This window comes from Nestor notabilis, unplaced genomic scaffold (assembly GCF_000696875.1).
Source record: "Nestor notabilis isolate BGI_N333 unplaced genomic scaffold, ASM69687v1 scaffold17865, whole genome shotgun sequence".
Taxonomy (NCBI): Eukaryota; Metazoa; Chordata; class Aves; order Psittaciformes; family Psittacidae; genus Nestor; species Nestor notabilis.
In genome coordinates this window covers 11,817-34,226 of record NW_009929990.1, presented here as the reverse complement: position 1 = coordinate 34,226, position 22,410 = coordinate 11,817, and the positions used below count along the sequence as shown (strand labels likewise).

The 22,410-nt window shown below is 42.8% G+C and overlaps 1 protein-coding gene across 1 annotated transcript; it reads right to left on the bottom strand.

Moving 5' to 3' along the window:
* Nucleotides 1-788: 788 nt before the first annotated feature.
* Nucleotides 789-7,294, bottom strand: GEM (GTP binding protein overexpressed in skeletal muscle). Its single transcript, XM_010015233.1, has 4 exons — nucleotides 6,938-7,294; nucleotides 3,727-3,803; nucleotides 3,041-3,245; nucleotides 789-1,412 (listed from the first exon to the last, which is right to left on the bottom strand). Exons 1-4 carry the CDS (start codon nucleotides 7,269-7,271, stop codon nucleotides 1,135-1,137), a joined length of 894 nt encoding a protein of 297 aa, XP_010013535.1. The 5' UTR covers nucleotides 7,272-7,294; the 3' UTR covers nucleotides 789-1,134.
* Nucleotides 7,295-22,410: the final 15,116 nt, after the last annotated feature.

The following is a 22,410-nucleotide window of genomic DNA, read 5'->3' as shown; positions in this document are numbered from 1 at the left end:
TATAGCTTTGAGGGTCCAGGTGATTCTTGCTTTGTAATCCTAGGTTGCTAAGTAGCCTGTGTTCAGAGGTGTAAGAAATCCTCACTGCACTTTTCATGTAGCAATCTTGCCCAGCATTCAGAATATTTTCTCAACTTGATAAAATTCTTAGGGATTTCCCACTGAGGCTCAAAAACAGTCATATATTTTATTTCTTTTATTACAAGGCATGTAAGTAAAAACTTGAGTATCTGAAAAAAGATATTAGATAGAAAACAGTAATAAAATTAACATTATTCTTTTAAGAAACTTGGTAATAAATACATTTCCCCTCAACATTAAAATGCTTGTTATTTTGCACAACAATAAATACAGCATAACTCTAGCATAGAGAAAGGCCAAGGCTGGATACAAGAAGTCCATGTGGTTTCTTAGAAATGCTCAAAAGTGATTTATAAAGGTTTGGCATCCTGCACTTGATGCATTTTGATACAACTTGCACTTTAATTTTAATTTTATTATGATTCTTAAACAGTCCCATAACATGAAAATAGGAGAGGAAAATTTGTTTGATTATAGGGTTTTTCCTTTAAATATTTGCAAAGTCAGAGATGTGTAAACTCATTGAAACCAATCCTTGACATTAAAAAAAATTAAAAAATAGTGTCTTGGTGGCTATTCTACAACAATGCAGGTTTTCAGCAGTGGGTGCTCAAGCCTGACCAGCCAACTGGCAAAGGACCAATCCACAGTCAATTCCTCAATTCTTTACACAGTTTTAAAAAAGAAATAATAATAACAAGAAGAAAGAGTAAGGAGTGTTCACTTCCCAAGTCGTTACTGTTTGAAGTTCTTACACTATTATCCAAAGGTGAGAAGAGAAAGAGCAGGTATATTCCAGAACACTTCCCAGCATAATTTTGGGCCATTCTGGTCTATACTTTTCTTTTAAAACTACTGACAAAAAAAAAAAAAAAAGGAAGAGAGATATTTCCATGCACTGTGCTGTTCTTAAGCCAGCACGTATAATCACAATCACAGCTGTGAACCTAAGTCACTTTGATAGCCCAATCTAATATAGATTGATTGATTGTCCCACGACATAGTTAGATACTGTCCACAAAATGCCACAAGCTCTGGCAGAGTCCAATGTTCTTAAAGTACTGATAGGTCATGGCAAGACTTGGACTTGAGTTTGAAGGCCATGTTCTTGTTATTCTTGGCAACTATTTTGCCCCAGAACCGCCTGGCTTTCTTGGGGATGCTCTCCCTCCGTTTCTGGTATGCCAGCCGCTTCTCGTTCTTCTCCTTGCTGTCCCTACGGAGCCGCACTTGCCGCACGATGCCTTCAAACAGCTCTTTCACGTTGTGCTGCACGGCTGCTGAGGTCTCGATGAACTTGCAGTCAAACACGACGGCGCAGGCTCGTCCCTCTGCAAAATTGCAAGGTGGGTATGTCACGAGGCATCACGAGCAGGGGGGGCAAAGCGGCTCAGGGTTGTCATGTGCAGGGAGCCACTGTCACAGGGGGGAATTCCTCAAGCCTAATATAGGCACGGATAAGTCTTTAATCGCCTGGTGCTGCCTGCTAGCCCATGATTCATCTGCTCTGTGTCACAGTCCCTTCCCAGCGAGGGGGGGCAAATCCCCTCCTAGAAAAGCCTGGTCCCCCCCTTGGCTGTGAAGGGAGCTGGGGTTGACCAACTTGCACTGAGACACCGGAGGCTGAGAGGTCAGCCATGGCTGAAAACCACCTGGTCATCTTACGTGCCAGCTCCCTCAAGTCGCATTAAAGGGTGATGACAGCACCCTCCCTGCACACCACACAGCACAGGAGGCAGGGCCCAGTCCTCCTCTATGGGTCATCAGTGTAAACCAAGGTCTTGGGACAGCAGCAACTTCGGCATGAACAGACACATGTACAAAACCCTTAAATAGAGGCAGAACTATGTCTACGGCTCTAGAGGTTCACCTGAAGTCATAGTTCTTATCCTTAGTTACATGAGCCTAACAGCTGTCTTTCACACAAGCAAATTTATTCTGTCTTCTGGCTTGTTGTAAACTCATCACCAGGATGACTAAAGTGACATGAATGCACTTGCCATCTTTCAAGAGACTTTTTAAGTGGGGCAGAGAGGAACTAGAAGGCAAATAGACATCCCTGGGCTCCAAGTGAACTCCTCAGTTCAATCTCTTCACCTGGGGCAACTGTGACAGGAGCCATAGGAACTGTGCACATTCCCAGTGGAAAAACAAATAAAACCTAGCTCAGCTGGGAAATAGAAGGGAACAGCTGCAGAGTGAAGGTAATGCTGAGCAGAAGAACCCATGTTTCTGATGGGCCAAGTTGAGATCATCTAATGCATTGCCCTGTGTTATGTTGTGTCACCTAAGCCTCAGGGAGACTCTCCGAGAAGAGGTTTTACTGACTGTGGGCCTTGAGCTCCAGCAGCAGCTTTCCCAGCAGTCTCTCCATTCCTATTTATGGGCTTAGTGTGTAGTCACTTGTGTGCAGTGAAGGGAGGGCTGGTTTAGCATCCCAAAGCACGACAGCAAGGAGACCTCTCCTGAAAGGCTACACAGACCCTGCCCAGACTAAAGAAAAGAAAGGGGGAGAGGGAATTTTAATTCATCAGGGAGGACAGAAAACCGGTTATAAAAAAGATATAATCTTTGGCAGCAGAACAAAGGGGCTAAACTTGTTATACATAAACATGTACTGGAAATACAAAATGTTTCCAGCTACCAGGGAAATCACATTCTGCAGTGCTCTTACACTGGGAGCTGAAAAGGAAGAAATTCAAGCTACTTTTATGATAGTTCTTAATAAATTTAGGAAAGGGATTGTCTGGCATGTAACAGCATTACCAAGGGAGGCTTAGGGACCTGGTAGACCTTTCCCTGTCCTCTGCCCTGTTTCAGTTCTCTGTTGGTTTATTGCTCTTTTATTGCCCAGTCCTGATCACAATGTATTCCCTTGGCCAGAGCTCTGCAGTTTGTTCAAAAGCTACTAGGTGAGTCTTAATGTTGACATTGGTCTTATACTCATCATTTTCCTTACCTGCCACAGAAACTTCACGACACCTGACAAGGTCACTTTTGTTGCCAACCAGAATAATGGGGATATCTTCCTTCTGTCGTGCCCTGCGGAGCTGTATTCTGAGTTCAGAGGCCTTCTCGAAGCTTGCTCGGTCTGTGATGGAGTAGACAATCAAGTACGCATCTCCCACTTGCATGCAGTGGTCTCGAATCCATTCTCCTTCACGCTGTTCAAGTGAAACGGTCAGACATTGTTATGCCCAGAGCAGATTTTACTTAGAAAGTACAACATTAGAGAATCCAAATACATTCCTGCTGTAACTGTAATGGGTATGGTTTGAATCACAGTTATACTAAAAGTAATTCCAATGCAGTGATGGTATGAATACTTCACTACAAAGGAGGGCAAAACTTGCCCCAGATAATTCATTGTGCTGACTTTAGACTGGAATGAACATGGTCTGGAAAATGGCTTAAATGTTTTGGTTTATCATTAAAAAAATAAAGAAGGCTTGTGCTTCTCAGGCTCACTCTACAGAGCCGTTAGGCACGCTTGCCTTGGAGCAGGGGTGGGGTTAATCCTGTATTTTCCCTGATGTTGATGTATGGAAAACACCTACTTGCTTTCCAAAAGATACCTACTTTTGACATTAACAGTCATTCATATACCCTTTTGTTTTGACATATGACTAGAACAAATTAAAGTACCTTATTATCCCACATGTCAAGCAGTATAATGGTTGCACTTTCCCCATCCACCATCAGTGTTCTTTCATACGTGTCTTCTGGAAAGAAAAGCAGAAGAGTTGGTAATATATTATTTTGTGGCATCATGTACATTACAAAAAACAAGTAGTTGAACATGTATAATTTGTTCACAGTTCAAGTTATTGAGCCAAATTTTATGCTGGCTCACATTCAGTTCTTTCCTCATTTCCATCAGCACTGAACCTGCACTCTGTTCATTACTGGTTGTCTTACTTTCCATGATATATGAAGGAGGCTGAAAGATCAGGAAATGATATGTTCATTATTTTGGCTGATATTCTCTTTATCTTATGTGGGAGAGAGAAAATAGAAGCAGTGGAAGAAATAACCAAAGGCTGAACATTTGCCCCATGGGAGAAGCAGAGTCCAGCGAGGCTGAGTAATGGAAAATATTTGCTTTCGCTTTAGGAGGGACAGTTTACGGGTGAACAGTCACTGCTGCTGAGAGCAATACCACTAACAACCTACCAAACGATGAGGACAGGGGGTTTTCAGACAAGCTGTTGAGTTTTAGAGAGACTGAGATTTCTATTGCACCCTAGTTGTCTCCCATTTCACAGTTTCCCACATTACCTTTGATGTTAAAAACCCCACAAGAACAAATAAACCACAGAAGTTCAGTTACTTCATTCTGAGACCACAAAAATTCATACCTAGATTGTAAGTGCCATGTGACAAAGTTGTACTTAGATGTGAGGGGGCTGTTTCCACTCATAATTTTGATCAACCCTTGCTGTGAAATCTCAGTCTAGGTTCTGCTTCAAATTACTTCCTTCTTTTCCCCAAACCCGGGAATATGTGGATGAGTGATAAGGGTCTTGGACCCATCTCTAGTCTTGTACTGCTGGTCAGTGAAAAATGCTAGGCATACAGCTTCTGAGGATACCACCCCTGTCACTGCTTTAAGGGGTCTGTCCCAACCACACTTGTAAATAGGACTGTGTCTTAACCCTTGACTCATAAAACTTCTGCTGGGCATTAATGGAGTGAACTTCCCCCTAAATTCTAATCAGAACCTTTCCTTGAAGCCAGGAATCTACATTCATGCAAAAGAATGAGCCAAAAATATTACATGTTTAAAATTAAATAAAAAAGTCCCCTTGCCTTAAAATGGCAAGATTAAAAGACAGAGGTAATCAATAGGAGCAGTTTCCCTTGTAGGTCCAATAGCATGACATTATGTGTTCATGTGTAAGCTTAGCCTTACAGTCAGTAGCAAAGCCTGCCCATAAAACAGCTGTATTCTCTCTGTGAATTGGCTACCTGAAACCATCCTCTCTTGTAATCAATTTCCAGTTTGCAAGCTAAAGTTTGGAGAATATTTTCTTCAACTGGATGCACATCTGTGTAGGAACAAGCTCCATATACAGCAGAGGACAACATCCAGAGGAGACTTTCTTCACTCTGTTACGCATGGAGATGCTACAAATATGTAATCACACTCCCTGAATATAATATGCCCAAATGGTCAATAGCTAGCACTCATTCACATCTTGGTGAACCCTAAGGAAATTCCATAGACTATGAAACACACTGAAAGTGAGCAATTAGTTCACCTCATGCTTATTTAGAAGCTGACACAGAAAAAGGAGAGATATAACAACAGCAAGTTTTCCAACATCTTGGCAGAGATGGCCTTGAAAACCTGTCGCTGCTACGCTTCAAGCAATATTGCTAGGAGTGCAAAGGAAAGAGGAAACCATATGGCTTCTCATGGAGAAGAAAACTGTCTGACAGGGCTGTGCAAAGTAAATCAGCTGCACTTTCTGACTGCTTGCCCAAGGGTCCTACTCTAGTTCCCTCATGTAGCACTAGGAAAACTTTTATTGGAGATACCGCAGCCTGGTGGTATTATTGGAAAAGTGGGTGGTAGAAGCTGTAGACAAAGCACACCTGAACAACTGATTCAGAGTGACTGCGCTGTGGGGAACTTCAAATCCCCCAAAGGCACAAAGATTTGTACTCCCAGTCTGTGCCAGCAAACAAGGAAAATGTAGGTCTGACCTTCCTGATTCTTGGCTGTATTAAATCCTGGGCAGAAGACACAAAATGCTGTCCTGCCTGTGCTCCACTGAAGATTGGAAGAGAAGCCCAAGAACTCTGTGCTAGCACTGGCACCATCACACCAAGGGATTACAGGCAGGAGAGGGAAAGGATAAGGGAGGGACAAGGAAATCCCTGCACACTGTTGAGAAAAACCACCCAGCCAACCACATGTCCTCCGAAGGTGGCATCATCTGCATCCTTAGAACCACAGCAGACTTCCGCTGCAGCCCAACCCCTCAACATCAACATCTTGCATACAGCATAGCTCAGGACTTGGTGCCACACCTTCACCTTCTGCATCATCTGATCTTTGGGATTAAAGAACACTTTGCAATCATAAACAAAGAAGAGAAGGATAGCAAGGAGGAACTATCAAAGAAAACCCTACAGCTTGTGCCTTTTCCCCCTGTTTGGCCAGTGGGAATTTTCCTACACTGCCAAGGGTAGGAAACTTTATCTGTTTTCCTCTGGGGGAACCCATGCTGTGCAAGTAACATGAAATGTGGAGAAAACATATTTTACTCAAACTCCATTCAGGCTACACTGAGGTGATGTGTTTATACAGAAAGGCTGGCATGACTTCTCATGGCAAATGTTTGGGAGGTGACTAAAGGACTCAGCAGTGGCTTTTCTATTTTGCTATATATATTATTTCTAAATAGTTAATTCTTGTAGACCATGAGGACCTTCAGTTGTTTTCTCTCCCCCATAGAAAGCTGGAGTCAGCCTCATGGAACCAGTTGTGACACAGATGTTGGGCCAGCATGAAAGCTGGACCAGCCTCTTGGTTAGCATCATCGCAGGCAGGAATGAGGCAGCTTCCAGCAAGTATTTTGGAATTAAAAAGCATGTGAATCCAAATTGTTCTATAAAGACATTTTCAGTCACTCTTGCTAAATATCTGACTCATCTTATTTTGCTTTCTTGTTTTCTTAAGAGAGATGCACAAGTTGGATCAGTTTTGATGATCAGATCCAAATGTTTATTACCTCAGTTTTTCATTTATCAGCCTCTATGTTTTTCTGTGCCAATTAGAACCATAGAATCGTATTGCTGGCAGAGCTGATTGCAAGCAAACACCAGCACCCCAGGACATAACACTTACCTCCCAGCACCTCACAGTCACTGTCGATGCTGTCGTGCACCCCTGCAAAGATGTTGGCCAGTGAGGACTTGCCTACACCATGCTCCCCAATCAGCACAACCCGGTAGCAGTTGCTGCCAGACTCAGAGGAGATGACAGAGTCGGATGACTCTGAGGACCAGCTCCTTCTGTAATATTCATCAGGGCTGATGGTGTATCGTTTCTGTGGGTTGTACTCGTTGGAGTCTTTCTGGACCAGCAGATTCTTTCCATCAGCAGGGATGCTCCATCGCTGCTGCTGCTGCTGCAGGCTACTGTTGTGGGTGCGACGCATGGTAACATTGTTGAGGGTCATTTTTTACTCCTGGTGAGAAACAGGGAAATCATGAGTGTTACCAGAAAACATTTAGAAATTCGTTAACAGTCTCACATTAACTTCAAGGCATCACGTGCTTTGAAGTGCTTTTCCATAGGGATCTAGCATACAGTAAAAGGAAAATGAAACTTTCTGTACTCTTTCATAGTTGCTGGTACACAAAAGAAGCAGTTCTCATTAGTGAGTTGGAGGCTGTTTCCTAGGGATGATACCACCCTGCCAACCCTAAGTCCTATCTTTGTTTAGCCTTTACAAGCTTGCCACAGTGCTAGGTGCAGCCTAGCCCTGATGAAAGTGGGGCATAGCTGTATCCCAGAAAGAGAAGGAAGGGGCAGCATTCACCAGAGCTCACCAGAGCTGTCCTACATGGAAGCTGCATCCCTGCTGAGAGGCAGCCCATGGTGCAGGCAGCACCTACGGGTACTGCTTCCCATTCTTTGTGCTTAAGGGGGGCAAACAGGGGCACTGGTCCCCATTGCCCCCAACTCCCGGTGCAGCTGGGTGTACAGCATCTTTCATATTGTCTCAGTTAAGAGCTGAAAATTTTGGGAAATCAATAAGGCATCAGTCACTATACATGTAGACAACCCTGACAGGAGAAAAGAGACATGCAAATAAGTCTTGCTGAGATTCTGTGATTTTATGATGGGGTGGATTTGGGTAACGTCTACTGGCTGAGTGAACAAAGAATGACTCTGCTCCAGACAGTGGCTTTTTGTCTGGTAAGAGAGAGGACACAGTGAAGTCCCACAGCTTTCCTGAGAAAGAACAGGTTCTAGCTGATACAGAAGAAAATACAGTGCTGGGAGAAAAAGCTCATAAACTTACAGAATTTAAATCAGCCACTTCATTTACTGCACAATCAGCTAGATAGGTTCAGTCTTCAAATCTAAGCATGGCTTTTAATTACATTTTACTCAGCACACTCTCTTTTGCCTTGCTTGGAGGCAGAGGACAGTGATGTCATTCTCACAGGCCAAAAGCTACCATTTTTAGGAAAGTTACTTTGATGCATTCCAGTTCTCAAAGTAATTTTTTTGTTATTTAGACTTTTCGATTTTTTTCCATTTATTTTATGTTTCTTGTCTATCTTCTCCATAATAGTAAATAGGATAATTGTCTATAAAATGCACTCAACCATTCTGAAGCCTGAGTAATAGGTGGTGAACAAAAAAAAAAGTACAGCAAAGCATAAAAAAAACACATACAAATTGCTATTCCTCTTCATACAAAACTGCCTGAAAACTCCTGTGAATAAATGCACAGCAGGGCATAGGATAAATGTACAGAAGAAGCACACCCTGTCTGAACTTACTACCGCATACGCAGTAATTTCTCCGTGATGCACAGTACTTGGGGGCAAAATGAGATCATTTGTACAGTCCTAGTCACAGTAACTTTGTCAGTAAGAAATATATCTAAACTAGAAATCATGCACCAAGCAAAGGCTGCTTCACAAACAAACTGAAATATTTACTGCAGTTGAATTTTAAAATGCGTTTCTTCCTTCCACTTTCCCCACTGAAAAGACCTGATGAGAAAAACTGGCTCTGATTCAGTCAGCCTAACTCACAACCTGCAATAAACAGTTACTCACTAAACAGTCACTCACACACAACCTGCAATAAACAGTCACAAAAACGAACATTTCACAATTTCACCCCTAACAAGTTATCATCCTTCCTTAAGCAAAGCCAAATGAGTCCCTGTCGCACCCAGCGTTTGAAGTTCAAACTGATTTTGATACCCTGTACTGCTTCTAGTCGTCCGGGTCTCTAGCACCGATAGTAAAAGACTGTTTGAACCAACTCTGCCTTACTTGTGCCAGGCTTCTCCAGGCAGCCAGGTCCTTTGCTCACGCTGTCCTTTTCAGTGAGCTGTGGTGCGCTGAGCTGCTCTGCCGAAGCAAATCCTCTCCTGCTTTGGGGCTGCCTCTTTAATTCTTTCTCAGCAAACCTGGTTTATATTAAGCCCATCTGATCAGAGACAGGGCTTTTCCGTGACGTGGTTGGCCTTTCCATACAACAACCAGCCCCCAGCTGGGAGGAAGCAGACATGCAGAAGAGCAACAACTTGCAAACAATCTCAAAAGACTTACTCAAAATCATATGATTGTCTTTATATCGCCAGTAAAATAAACACATTTGGTTCTTGCGTGATGAAAACAGGAAAGTGGAAAAATCCAAAATAATACATGTTATTTTGCCTCACTCAGTTTTTTATTCAAATGCTACCAGAAATAATGGTGATTAAAAAATTACCTAAGTTTCATTAATACATGAAATCCTGTAAATGTATTATGTTCTCTGTCTGCAAAATACACTTAACCCCCTGCTGGACAAAACATTCTTTGGAATGAAATATCTGAATGTTCTTTTGGAATTATCTTAAAAGTAGGTATATTATTCTGTTGTTTGGGTTTTGTTTTCAGTTTTGTTTAAAAGCTCTAATATACACAATCCTATTTTTCTCTGTCAACCTCCAAGTGACTTCACCCAATTTCCTGAACTGTATAAGCAGCAATCAGTTCTGCTGCAACCGTCTACTAGTAAGGGCTTGAAAAACTTCCAGCTACAAATGCAGTGTTACTCAGCTGGATGGTGACAAAGATGCATCAAAACACGTAAAATCTGCACAAAGTTGGAGTAGCGCAGTGCTGATGCTGCCCCCAGGAAACGTTAATATATTGTGTACATGCCACAAACCCACAAACCCAGGGGCTGCTCCTTAAGATTTTATATTCTCAGAGCTTATTGTCAGAAGAAATATTGCCAGAAGGAAAAAAAATCCAAACCTGTAACATGTGCCACCTGATGACACTTCTAACAACATATGCAAAATACTCCTTGATTAACAAATGAAGAGTAATAAACTTTCACAGAACTTCTTGGGAAGGATACTACAACTTAAATGAAAGTATATGGAAACTCTAGAGTCAGCTCTCGATTATCCATTCTCTGGATTAAGTATGATGAGCTCAGACCCAAGCTCCTACAGCTTTCCTTTATGTTTACAATCTCCTAGTTACTCTATCAGCCCCTGAATCTAATAGGTGACTAATTCTTATGTGGCATGGAGGAAGTCTGAGCGGGGGAAAGAATATTTTTTTCATGATCCCATTCTTCTCACCCTTCTTGCTATAGGCAAGCAAGTCATTAACTGACAATGTACCTTTATTAAAGGGAGCAATGACATGCACAAAAGAACATCTCTTGCTGTGATTGCAGCTGAGCACTTACTTCACGTTCCTCTGCTGTAAAATTGATTAGTTCTCCTCTGAAAAACCAGACCTTTACAAAATTCTTAAACTGAAATCTGCTTGAAGATTTTCAGGGACCTCCTGAGCCCATTCTTAAGTTTGAAGAGCCAGGAGCTTTTCCAAAAGTAATATGCACCCATCAGTGTTCACGGAAATTATTCACATTTACAAAGGGAAGAACTGAGCAAAAATATGTCCTGATTTTCCTTCACCTGTGTTTCAGTGATTGGCAGCAGTGGAACTGGGCCCAAGCCTGCATCTTCACCTCCCTTGTCCCTTACACATCAGGCTCGGAGTTTCTGCAACTGAGTGATAATCCCAAAGAGTACAAAGTGTCACATCTCTCTGCATGGGATGCACTGAATGTCTTTTAATACTTACTGCACAAAATGCAACAACATCTCTGCCAGGGAAGGTTTATGGCATGGCCAATGATTTCAAAAAGATGTTTGCCATTGGCATACTCAACTGAAGTCACTCATTTTCTTGAAACATGCTGGAAATGATGCAGGGGAGTGGGTGGTTGGAGTATGGTGCTCTGCACCTCGGGTTCACTTAGCTCTCTTTAAGTTGTCTATAATTTGTCACTGCAAGTAAAAGAGCAAAACTTGTCCACCCCAGGACTGGAAAGATATATGGCCAGACTGATCTCAGCAGAACTGTAGGCTCTAATGTCTCACCCAAATGTTTAACATATATCATAGCAGAAAGTGCAGACAGCAGAAATAAACCAAAGTCAGAAAAGCCTTTGCGTTTAGCTATGGTTAGTGTTAGATTAGGAATTGCTGGGCATCATCTTCCATAACCTCTTCATAAAATTGAAGGTGGACAAAGAAAACACAGCTCTCCAGTGACCACAGAATATATCTCTCTTCTATAAAGCCATCCAGGGTTGTCCCAGCCATGGCATGAAGTGCTTGAACCTGGCAAATTTGCAGGTATGTTTTCTTTTGCACTGCCTCTTCTGAGCTTATTCTGGTTTTCAAACTGTACAATTAACTCTCCAGGTCTGTGCTGCTGTCTGCCTCCACATGATGAAGAGCTCTTGTTCATCAGGCAATGCCACCAGCAGACCTGAATTTCAGTGGTGAATTGGTGTAGACCTGTGGGGAAAACTTTGCCTGCTGTTTTTTACAGCTGGGGAGAGGCGCAGCATTTTCAGCCTCCTGGTACTTACTTGCAAGGGACGATAGCACGTTGGTTAATGAAATATATGAAGTAAGCCCTTCTCAACTGTCCTGATTTCAGTTGTAACAGTTGTTTTTAACTCCTTCCTAGTAGCTGGTGCAGTGCTGTGTTTTGGCTTCAGTCTGAGAACAGTGCTGATGATAACACACCAATGTTTTGCTAAGTAAAGCTTAACCTGATCAACGACTTTTCAGTCTCATGCTCTGCCAGTGAGGAGGGGCGTAAGAGGCCAGGAGGAAACAGACAGGACACCTGACACAAACTAGACAAAGGGGTTTTATATTATACTTTATTTATTGGACTGCTCTTATCTCAACCCGTGGGGTTTACATTCTTTCAATTCTCCTCCCATCCCACCTGGAGGGGGAGGGAAGGAGGGAGGTGAGCGAATGGCTGTGTGGTTCTGAGTTACTGGCTGGGCTTAAACCACAATATCAAGAGTTGAATATAGGTTTGGATTTCCAGATGCAATCCCATGGACCAATGGAGGCTGATGCAGTCCTGGACTACTCTGCCCTCTTGTACTCTTTGCTGGTCAACATCTCTGCAACTGGGACTGTCTGACACACAGGCACAGGAAGAGACAAACCATAAGGCCAGGTGCTGTAGTAAAGCAGGTTACTGCCTGTTGCAGTATTAAAACCCATAGCAATTGCTTTTCACCCATCTTATCCATTCTCTGCTTCAATAATCATGTCTCAAAGGAATGCTCCTGCAGCCAGGATGAAGGAAATATCTCAGAGTAACAGTTCTGCAATCCTTCTCCAGCCAGTTACAGTTAGACCAGAAAATGCCCAGAGAATTAGGCAGAAATTTTCCATTGGATATAAAATTGCAATGCTTTTTACCTAATGCTTAATTAGCCATTTTCAATTTATGTATATGAAGGCAAAAGTAGTTCCTCAAACGACCATCTGCAACAATGGTCGTGCATTGAGAGAACCTGAATCACCCTGGAGGGGGAGGCAAATAGAAGAGGAAAAAATCTCAAAAAAAGCAGGAGAAACAAAATTCAGATTTATTTTAGTACAAATTGAGTGTAGAGTGTCTGATAGTGCACTTTCTCCCTGTGCATTTAGCAGGAGAGTACATCTTCATTTTTCCCCTAAGAGGACGTTAGTAGACTGTGTTCCCAACAGTTAGTTGCCTGTGAAAGCAACGAATGAAAGCCACTGCCTTCCTTTCCTCCAGATCATTGCAGCACTCCACGTTTGCTCTGCTTCTCACATCTGTCAGTGCTGCCTGGTCTGTGGCAGTTGTCAGCCTCACCAAGAGCATTGGCTCTGGACAGAAATGGTTCTGGGTGTAGGCATGGTGCCAGGCTGGATAGTGCCAGATGCACCAGAACTACCTGCAATTACTGTACTCCCTAGGGGAGCTGCTGCAGTGTCAACATCCATTCCTGCAGCACATCGGGCCACAGGCAGCTCAGTGAGCAAGTGTAGAACAAAAAGCAAAAATACACCTGTATTAGCTGCATTAGGCCCACAGCAATGGGACCATTAGCTTATTTACACCAACTCATGCCCACAGCTTTGCCATTGCCTTTCCCGTTTCACATCTAGGGACCGGGTAGGAAGTTTCATGCCGAATGAGAAAGGTACCAGGGATAATATACTCTGAAATAGAGAGGCATGAGGTAGGGAAATGAAGGATTGTGTGCCTGAGAAGAACTACTGAGGGTCTTAAGTAGGGGACAGGGCAGAGAAAGACACTCAGAAATTGAGGAATAGTAAAACTTTGATTTATTTTCAGGGAACAGAATCAGCAGCACCTGAAAGTGCCTCCCCCCACCTAAAAAACAAGCTTCTCTTCAGAGGAGTAGATGTGGCAGACTGTTCCAAGCAATTGCTTGCAGGCTGTACTGAATTTGTTCCACCACCTTCTTCTCTCCCACACCACAGCAGCATTTTTGTAATTCTTTAACTGATGACTAAAAGCAAAACATGATCCTTTGGTGATGGAGCACAAGGACAGGGAAGAAGCACTGGTCTGTGCTCTTTCTGCACAAGATGATAGCAGTAAAAGCCAGCACTAGAGCTCTCAGGGAATATGATTGCCTTTAATCAGCTACCTCATTAGAGAACCACTTGTTAGTCTATTACTTGTGGATAATCTGGATTCTGATGTACCAAAAGGAAGGTGTGCTCCACATCCATGCACTGCAGAGCCTTAACGGCTGTAATGGGTGTCCAAAAGGTGTTTTCCCTGTTAACACATTAAGCCAGCTGGATACTCAGCAGAGTGAGACATGAGCAGTCAGAGGAAGTAATGAAGCTCAGTTCGTAGTAAAACACAAGTTACTCTTTAGTCTAGTCAGCTGAAAATAAAAACAATTAAAACAACTATCATCTGTAGAGAACATCCAACTATGATAAAGAGCAGATGACAAAAAAGGGTCATTTCAGTAAGAGTTCAGTTAGAAAAATGACTGCCTCTTTCCCACTCTTGCACTGAATGACGTTAATGAATTCTGCTGATGATTGTCCAGGGAATAGGATTAAGTCGTGTATGACATAAATAAATGTGTTTTTCAAATGGAATCAGTGCAAATTTTTTAAAAATCATAATATACTAATAATAGGAGGATGTGAGCGAGCCATAAGTGTTCTTCGAATACTGAGCTAAAAAAACCTTCAGATGAATGGCACCAGCACAGACCGTTCTTTACAGCTGAGGTCTTTGTAGTATGCCAGCATCCTCAGCACATCAGGATCGGGAGCCACAGCCTCCTTTGCAGCTGCAGGATTCACAGCTTTCAATAACTTGATTTTATAGCACTAAATCATCGTGGTAATTTAATGATAGGCAACTTCTGCATCAGCAAACCACAGGCTAGAAACTTCTGCAGAATTATCTGGGCCCCTGATCTTTAGAACTGTGGAAGGGAAAGCCAAAAAAAGGTCTTCTGCTGCAATGCCATTTCTTCTTCACTGCGGTGCCCGAGACTCTTACACCAACTGCAGCCAACAACAGTTACCAATACTCAGACCTACTCACACAAACATGTACGTGGCAGTGCACAAAAAACCACCAATAGCAGCAAATTTACTTTAAAACTATTCCACGTGGTGACCAGAGCTGGACTTTCAAGTCCTGATTGCATTTATTTACATGGCAAGACTGCCTGGGATGGAAAGGGAGCACCGAGCTCTCCAACCCACCTCAGCTTGCAAAACTCCTCCTAGTTTCCCATCATTACAAGGTGTTTTGGGCTCATTGTCTGGGTGGAGGAACCCCATCGGAGGGGCGGTGGCTGACATGGGTCCTGGGTAGGTTTAGGGATTCCTGGGAGAGTGAAGCAGGGCTATGGGTGCCCTCACTGCCCCACTTGGCGCACTCCTTGGGGAAAGGTGGTGGCACATGGATGGGGTTCGGCCAAGGCAGAGATGAGTTCAGCTGGGCTGGTTCCAGTCGAGGCCACGCCAGGGCTGTTACTTCCATCTGCACCTGGAGAAAGATGATGTGTAAAAATGCACAACACATGGTGGTGGCCAGACAGCTACAATCCTCTTCCAAAAGACAATCAGGCCATGGCTGGAGTATGGGCATCGTATCCCTCTCCAGCTCTCTCTTCACTGCACAAATAAATACCTAGCAATAACAAAACCACAGCTAAATATGGGCTGCTTGGAGGAAGCCAAGAGCTCCCTCCTCTCCCCATTTACCATATCACCCAGCCAGTGCCCCTGTTTCAACGTTCAGCTGCCCACTCAGCACACCAGCATCTAGTACAGTGATGCTTCATTTGATTGCTCAATGATTCACCACTTTGTTTGGATTTTCTGGCTCCTGGGCTCATGTTTATCAGCAAAATACACGCTCTCACCAGCATCAGGCTGTAAGCGGATTGGAGCCATACAAAATGCCTTTGGCCAAGATGCTCTGCACAGTCAGGTGTAATTAATGTCTATTTAATTGAACAATGGCACCTCTTTTATTTACACAGCTTTACTCCCATGTCCTTCAGCATGTACTTTCCATTTTCCAAAATGGAAGACGTGAAAATTAACTTATAAGTGAAGATATGTTGTTTATTTTCTTTTGGAGGGTCTAATTCTTCATCTCTGTTGGACCGTGTTTGTGACAGGATAACTGAGTGCCAGGCCCTGTGGGTAGGATTCATTTTACCTCCTTTAACCTACTTGGACAACTGAGTGACAGGCCCTGTGGGTAGGATTCATTTTACCTCCTTTAACCTACTTGCCTTGGTTCCCAGGGGGAAGTGGATAGTGTTAACCAGGCAGCTCTGGGGTGATTCATCTAAACACAGGTTGTGTGAATCATGGAGATGTCTCTATCCTCATTGAACACGGCGGGACTGGGAGATGAGCATCTCTGCACTAATGCTAGCCTTAAACTGCACTGTCTGAAAACTGGACTGGCAGTCAAATGAAGTGAAGAAATCCCTAACAGCCTAAAGGCTAGTTTTTACCTGTGCCTTTTCAGATGGGCAGTAAGACAAGGTTCAAGACGTAATTATTACATATGTGATGCTGAATGAAACTATTCTGCTGTAGTACAGGTGGTGCATAAATGCACAAGCAACTTGGCTAAAAAAACTGGAGAAACCACTACATGTGTGTGTTCAGTGTGAATGTCAACAGGGTTCTTTTCCCAGCAGCTTCTGGGGCACTTCTGGGGAAGAATTACTTATTTCACCATACACACCAACCAAGCACCAACTGCTGTTTCTTCGCAGCCTCTGACATATGGCAGCACAGTCTGTGGAGTTTTCTGCCCTCCTTCTGTAAGCCAAGTGCATGTTATCACAGTGCATGACCACAGACACATCCTACTCCATCCATCCAGCCAGCCAGCCTCCTGAAAAAGGAAGATCACAGCCATCATGTGTTTCAGGGAACAAACTCAGTAAAATACCAGCAGCTACAATGCTGTCAGCTTCAGTCTTACTCCACAGAGCCAGTTCCTGGGCACTGAAGGATCTTGTGTTCCTGTAGGAGCCAGAAAGGGGTGGCACAGCTACAGCAGGCTCTTCTCAAGTCCTCTAGCTGGGACACACAAGCTTGCACACGTATGTCTGCTGAGGCTGCCAGATGACCTCCTACAACCACCACTTGTTTGTCTTTTGCTTTCTCTCTATTGTTTTAATACAATTTATTCATTTTGAAAGCAGGAAGTAAGCACAGGAGCTGGGCATAATGAAAAAGCCATCATCAATCTGTAATCGACAGTTTTGATGGCTAGCAGAACCTTTAATACGTTCACTGCATTGTGCTCCGGTGCAAATCATTCATCTGCAAAATTACATTCCTGTGATAATGTGTGGGACAACACCATTCTTTTCAGAAGCAGTGGACTGCAAGGTCTCTGTCACACACATTTTTGCCTCTTCATGGTAATTAGCACATTATTTAATGCCTTCTGAGCATTTTCTACACTGAAAGCTACTGAAGTTTCACATTACTAAGGGAGGATTTGTTCTCACAAAACCAAGGACACCAACTGTGCTACTGATTCAAACATGTGGATATCTAGAAAAGGGAATGTCCATCTGTTGCTCAGTATGTTTCTCAGGTGAGTTGCTCCAAAGCTGGGTACCTGACATGCATTGCTCCTGTGAAGTATGAATCAAGAGGAACTGGTGGGAAAAAGCTTTGATTTCAGAGCCTGTGGAAGTAGCTGCACCCTTGGTTTTCACAAATCCTTCATGTTGATGGAAGTTTAATCAATGGCTACACTGGCAGATATATGAGCTAAAAGAAAAATAGCTAATTACACATCACAAACTCAAGGAACGTGATTCTGGAGTAACTCATAAGGTAGATCTGATTTTTGATGCTCTCCAAACCTCAGTTCTAGGTAGGTCTGAATTTGTCCAGTGGAGCAGAGGCAGCAAGCCAGTCACTCAGCCACGCTCTCCCTCCTGCTGCATTGTGTGCTCCCTGCAACCCCACTCTGATGGATTCTAAACAATGCTGTCATGCTTTAAAGTAGGACCCAGTGTACCACAAACATGAAGAGAGATGATAAAACATATCGTAGTGAACAAATAGAGACACGAGGGGGAACAATATGGACACATCCCACTGCAGAAGGCAGAGAAAATATTTTGGTCTCCTAGTTACAAGCCCACTCCTGTTTGACTTCTGACCCAATACCATACCACCGGCAATTACATCACCACTGCTGGGCAGTATGATGCCCCCAGGAGCTCTTTGCCTCATGAGCAGGCTATTCACAAGGGTGGCTTTGGCTCTCTGACTCAGTGGAGGGAAATGAGCTCCTTCAGAAGGGATGGCAGAGCAACTCAGGTAGACTTCAACGCTGAACTGCCTACTGCACGCTCCCTCACTCGCAGCTTGAGGAAAAGATGAAGCTAAAATGAGCAGTACCCTTAGGGGACAAAATGTTGTTTCCTTAGAGGATCACATGGAAAATCTCTGTCTGACAGCTTACCTGAATGTCCTCAAATATCTGCTGTTAGGAAAGGCCTCCTTCTCCTCTCACTCTCGTGTGTATCAGAAGTCACCCTTGAAATAAGTCAGAATCAAGCATAATTGAAATAGAGAAACATGTCCAAATTATGTAAAGGGAAAACAGCAGTGAAAGTCCACATGGGCTTTCATGGTGGTCCACAGGGCATCAACACCTTGTGCCACATACACCTGCATGTTACTGGTTCAGCAAAACCTGTACAATATACAGGCCTGAATGCTTCTCACATTTCACACAAAGAACAACCATATCTACTGCTTTTGTGACCCTGGATTCTCCCTGCTGTGTGCCCTCACATTGCAGGAGGCCTTCAACAGCACCTTTGGATTATTTTCTGATTAACCACATTATCAGTATATGATATAGACAACATCTGCTATATAGAACTTGTTAACTTGTTCACCTTCTAAGTGAACTAAAAAAAAGTGAGGATAGGAAGAGGGGTCAAGAGACATAAAGAGAGAGAGATCCTACTCTCAGAACAGCTTTCCTGAGTCCATGTAGGTACAGCACTGTCTCCTATTTGAAGATGTCATATTGACTGCAGTTTTTTATAATCCCAGGATGCCAGAAAAGTGCTCTCTTTGGAAGTCCTTATGCTCCCAGCTCCCAATGTCTCAGTCTCATATTGCTTACAGTAATCTGTCTATATTAAGGAGCCAAGTCTTGTCAGCCCAAAACAATGAGGAAAAAACTATGAGCTCCACGACTTTGGTTTTCTAAAGCATTCCTCAACCACCGGTAACATAATCATCATGGCTTTTTAGCCAGCCTATAGGCAGGGGAAGCCTTTCTCCAACTTTCTGAAAGAAAACGAAAGTTTCCCCCTGCGTGTCCTAGCACTGGCTGTCTCCAAAACATTTGCAGCTCTACCTAAGTGAGTATCAGCTGCTCTGTTCACAACATGGAGCAAATATACAAACTTATGTGCAGTCCTTGTTCAACAGAAAAGGGAACCCACACATTCGATCAACTTCAGGCCCCAAGTCTTTAGAACTGGGAGAAAGCGAGGATGTGGAGATGAGGACACCCTTCACTAACAACATTTTATCTGTGACGAGAGGAGAGTTGAGATGAGATGAAATTACTTCTTCTCCAGGCAGGGAGCAGTCAAGTTCTAGAGATGTCAAATATGAAATGTAACTTTCTGTGAAGGACATACCTGGCTTGCAAGCAGCTGGTTTTCATATTATTTTGTTTTCCATGTCTAAAGAACACTGGAAAGTACTTTTCACAGTGAGGGGAAAAGTTCCTGAATGTTAGAAAAGTGCAATAAAAAAGTCATGTAATTGAAAGGGCATATTTTTAACACACAATGTGTGGGAAGTGAGCTATTTCATGTGTACACATCTTGAATGTACTTGGCAACATGCTGCTGTTGGCCCTACAGCTCTAATTTCGCCTCCAGACCATGCTGATGATTTTTTAGGCGCAGCTGCATGTAGCATAGTCCCCTGCTGAAGATGCTGCTCAACCTTCACCAGTTTAGCACACAATACCAGCAGAAACAGCTGCCTGGCCCTGGCTTAGTCTAGAAGCAATGGAAGCAGCAGTCACATATATTTATAATTTTTAAAAGAACAAAACCCGGTGACAGTGAAAACAGCCATGACTAAAGCCTGGAAGCCACACCAGCTCTCTGCATTGTGTAGCAAAGCAAAAGACAGAATAACCCCAAGCTCAGATGTGAGAAAGTGAGATATAGTGCCTTGCAGAGTCAAATGTAATGCACTGTCACCAATATTAATTACTAATTTCATTAGAGCTGCACAAATCACCTGGTAGTAACCTTTTTGTTTATTTAAATTCTGCGTCTCTACTTTAATTATTGCCTTTCCATGATGCACTTGTGGAGTGTATACTGCAAACAGAGCAGCAAGTTCCCAAAACCTACCTGTTTTAATGCACAAACTGTACTTATTGCATCTGAGAGAAAACTGGTTTATCAAACACCAGCATACATGGAGAGATTCCTGAGCAGGTTGAAGAGAACCTCCTGCTTGCTGTCACCTCTCTGGCTGCAGTGGAGGGAAGGAGCTGCCAAGTTCAAAACACATCAGAACACTCACAGCTGCCATAGGAGCTGCCTCCTGTAGTGCTCAGGCAAGCCAGGGACTTCAGCCACCATCACAGACAGGGAACATGCAGGAGATCCCAGCCAAGCCAGCAAATTTGGGGGTCATCATCACATTGTTCCATACTCAAGCCATGTGGCTGTAAGTGACAGCAAGCATTAAAAAGCTTAGTCCAAGCTTTTATTTAACACAGTAAGTCTGAAAGATCTTAACAATATAAATAGCCACTCTTAATACTCAGTGTTACCCAACGTCTGAACTAGGTTATAGTATTTTTTAGTTTAATTGGGGATAGCCCAATATATAAATAGCCTGTGGTTATGTTTAGCTGGGTACAAGGATTAGAGACTGTCTTAATACAGATGTAGATCCTGATTTCCATTTAGGAAACGGAAAGAGATTAACTTAGCAGGAGAGCCTGGATACAGTGACGAACCAGTGACAAGAGGGTTTCACTAATTAGGGATGTTTATCAATGACAGTGCTCTGATGCCTCTGATGTTTATGTCATTTCCTACGCTAAGACAAGGGCATCCCTCAAGTAGTACAAGATACGTAAATACTCCAAGGAAATAACAGTAAAGATTAAATTATTGCTGACAGTGATGGCATATGCCAGGTAGTAGAAGATGCTTGTTGTATCCCTTGTCCTGCCTCTCATTAGCAAGGCACTCCCTGCCCAGCAGCAGTGCTTGGGTTTCAGTGGTTGCACTGTGTGGTTTTATTTAGACATCTGGAACAGATCTCCATATTGTTAAGTCTTGGGCTTTAAATCACTAAAATGATACAGGCATAACACAGCGCTTGTAAGAATGTTAGAAAAAGCACTTAGATTATTAAAAGAAATCATAACTGATGTGGAAAGCATTGCTAAAATAATAATTTGCTTCTAAGTATTTAAAAGAGAACTTCTGAAACAATTGCAGAGCTGGAGTTTGAAAGAATTGGAAACAACATCAGTATTATTTGACATACACGGTCAGAAACCAAGGACCATCACGCCAAGCACTATACAAACATACATCAAAAATATAGCCCTTGTCCCAGACAACTGTCAGCCTCATTATTAAACTAGAGGCATGGAAACCAGAAGGAAATAAAGAGAGAGCACTGGTTAATAGGAAAGGCAATGGCCAGAGCAAATCACCATCACAACAAACATCAAGTATTTGAAGAATAATCAAAGAAGTCTTTTATGTGGACTTTAACAGAAAACGAAACAGCTCTGTGATCTATAGGGCTCCTCTAGGCGCAAGGGACAGCACAGGGAAAAGTATGGAAGAGTGGAGCCTGTAGGTAAATTCTCCTTCATTGCTATGGAAAAGAGGTTTTCTTTGGAGTACAGCTGAGTATATTTCCTAGGAGAATTCAAAACAGCTTTGGGGCTTTTAACATGCCTTTATATTGCCCACATAATTTATCATCCAGTTTCAGGCCATGTTTGCAATCTATGGCATAACACAACTTTTGGACTTAGACAGTCAGTCTTAAAACCAGAAATCACAGAAAATTATTCGCCTGTATTTATGTTTCGTTATTGTTTTCAATTTTTAAAAAAATATTTAGAACACCTTAATATAAATTTCCAGAAGTTAGCAGTAATTTCTTGATGCCTTGGTGCCTTAAAACTTTCTTGAATTCCTCTTTTTAATCTTGTACCATAGAAAAATGAGTGTCTGAAAACTAGGTTCTTACCAAGCCTATTGAGCTGGGCCTGAAAACCTGTGCCTGGAAACATAAAATCCTTTATATTAAAAGACCAAAGACTTGCCTATGTAAGAACATAATGGAATATGAAAACAACCACAATGGAAAAAGTGGAATAGATTTGCAGTTTTAAAATAGCATGCATGATACAAAAGTTCATGGGTCTATTTAAATTTCAACAAAAAAGATGTTGGGTTTTTTCATTAATGCTGAATGCATTCATTGTGGGTCTTAAGTGCCTCAATTTAGAAATTAAAGGCAATTTTTATTAATAGCACATGTAATCCCAACACAGGAGATTCCTGTGGCAGATTTCATTTGCTCCTTAAACAGGCACCCTTGACATCAGTAGGAATAAAGGGCTGAGTAAGAACTGCTTGGCAAGGGAGGATCCTGGTGACAGCGGGGTCCCTGCTGGCAGTGCTGCCTC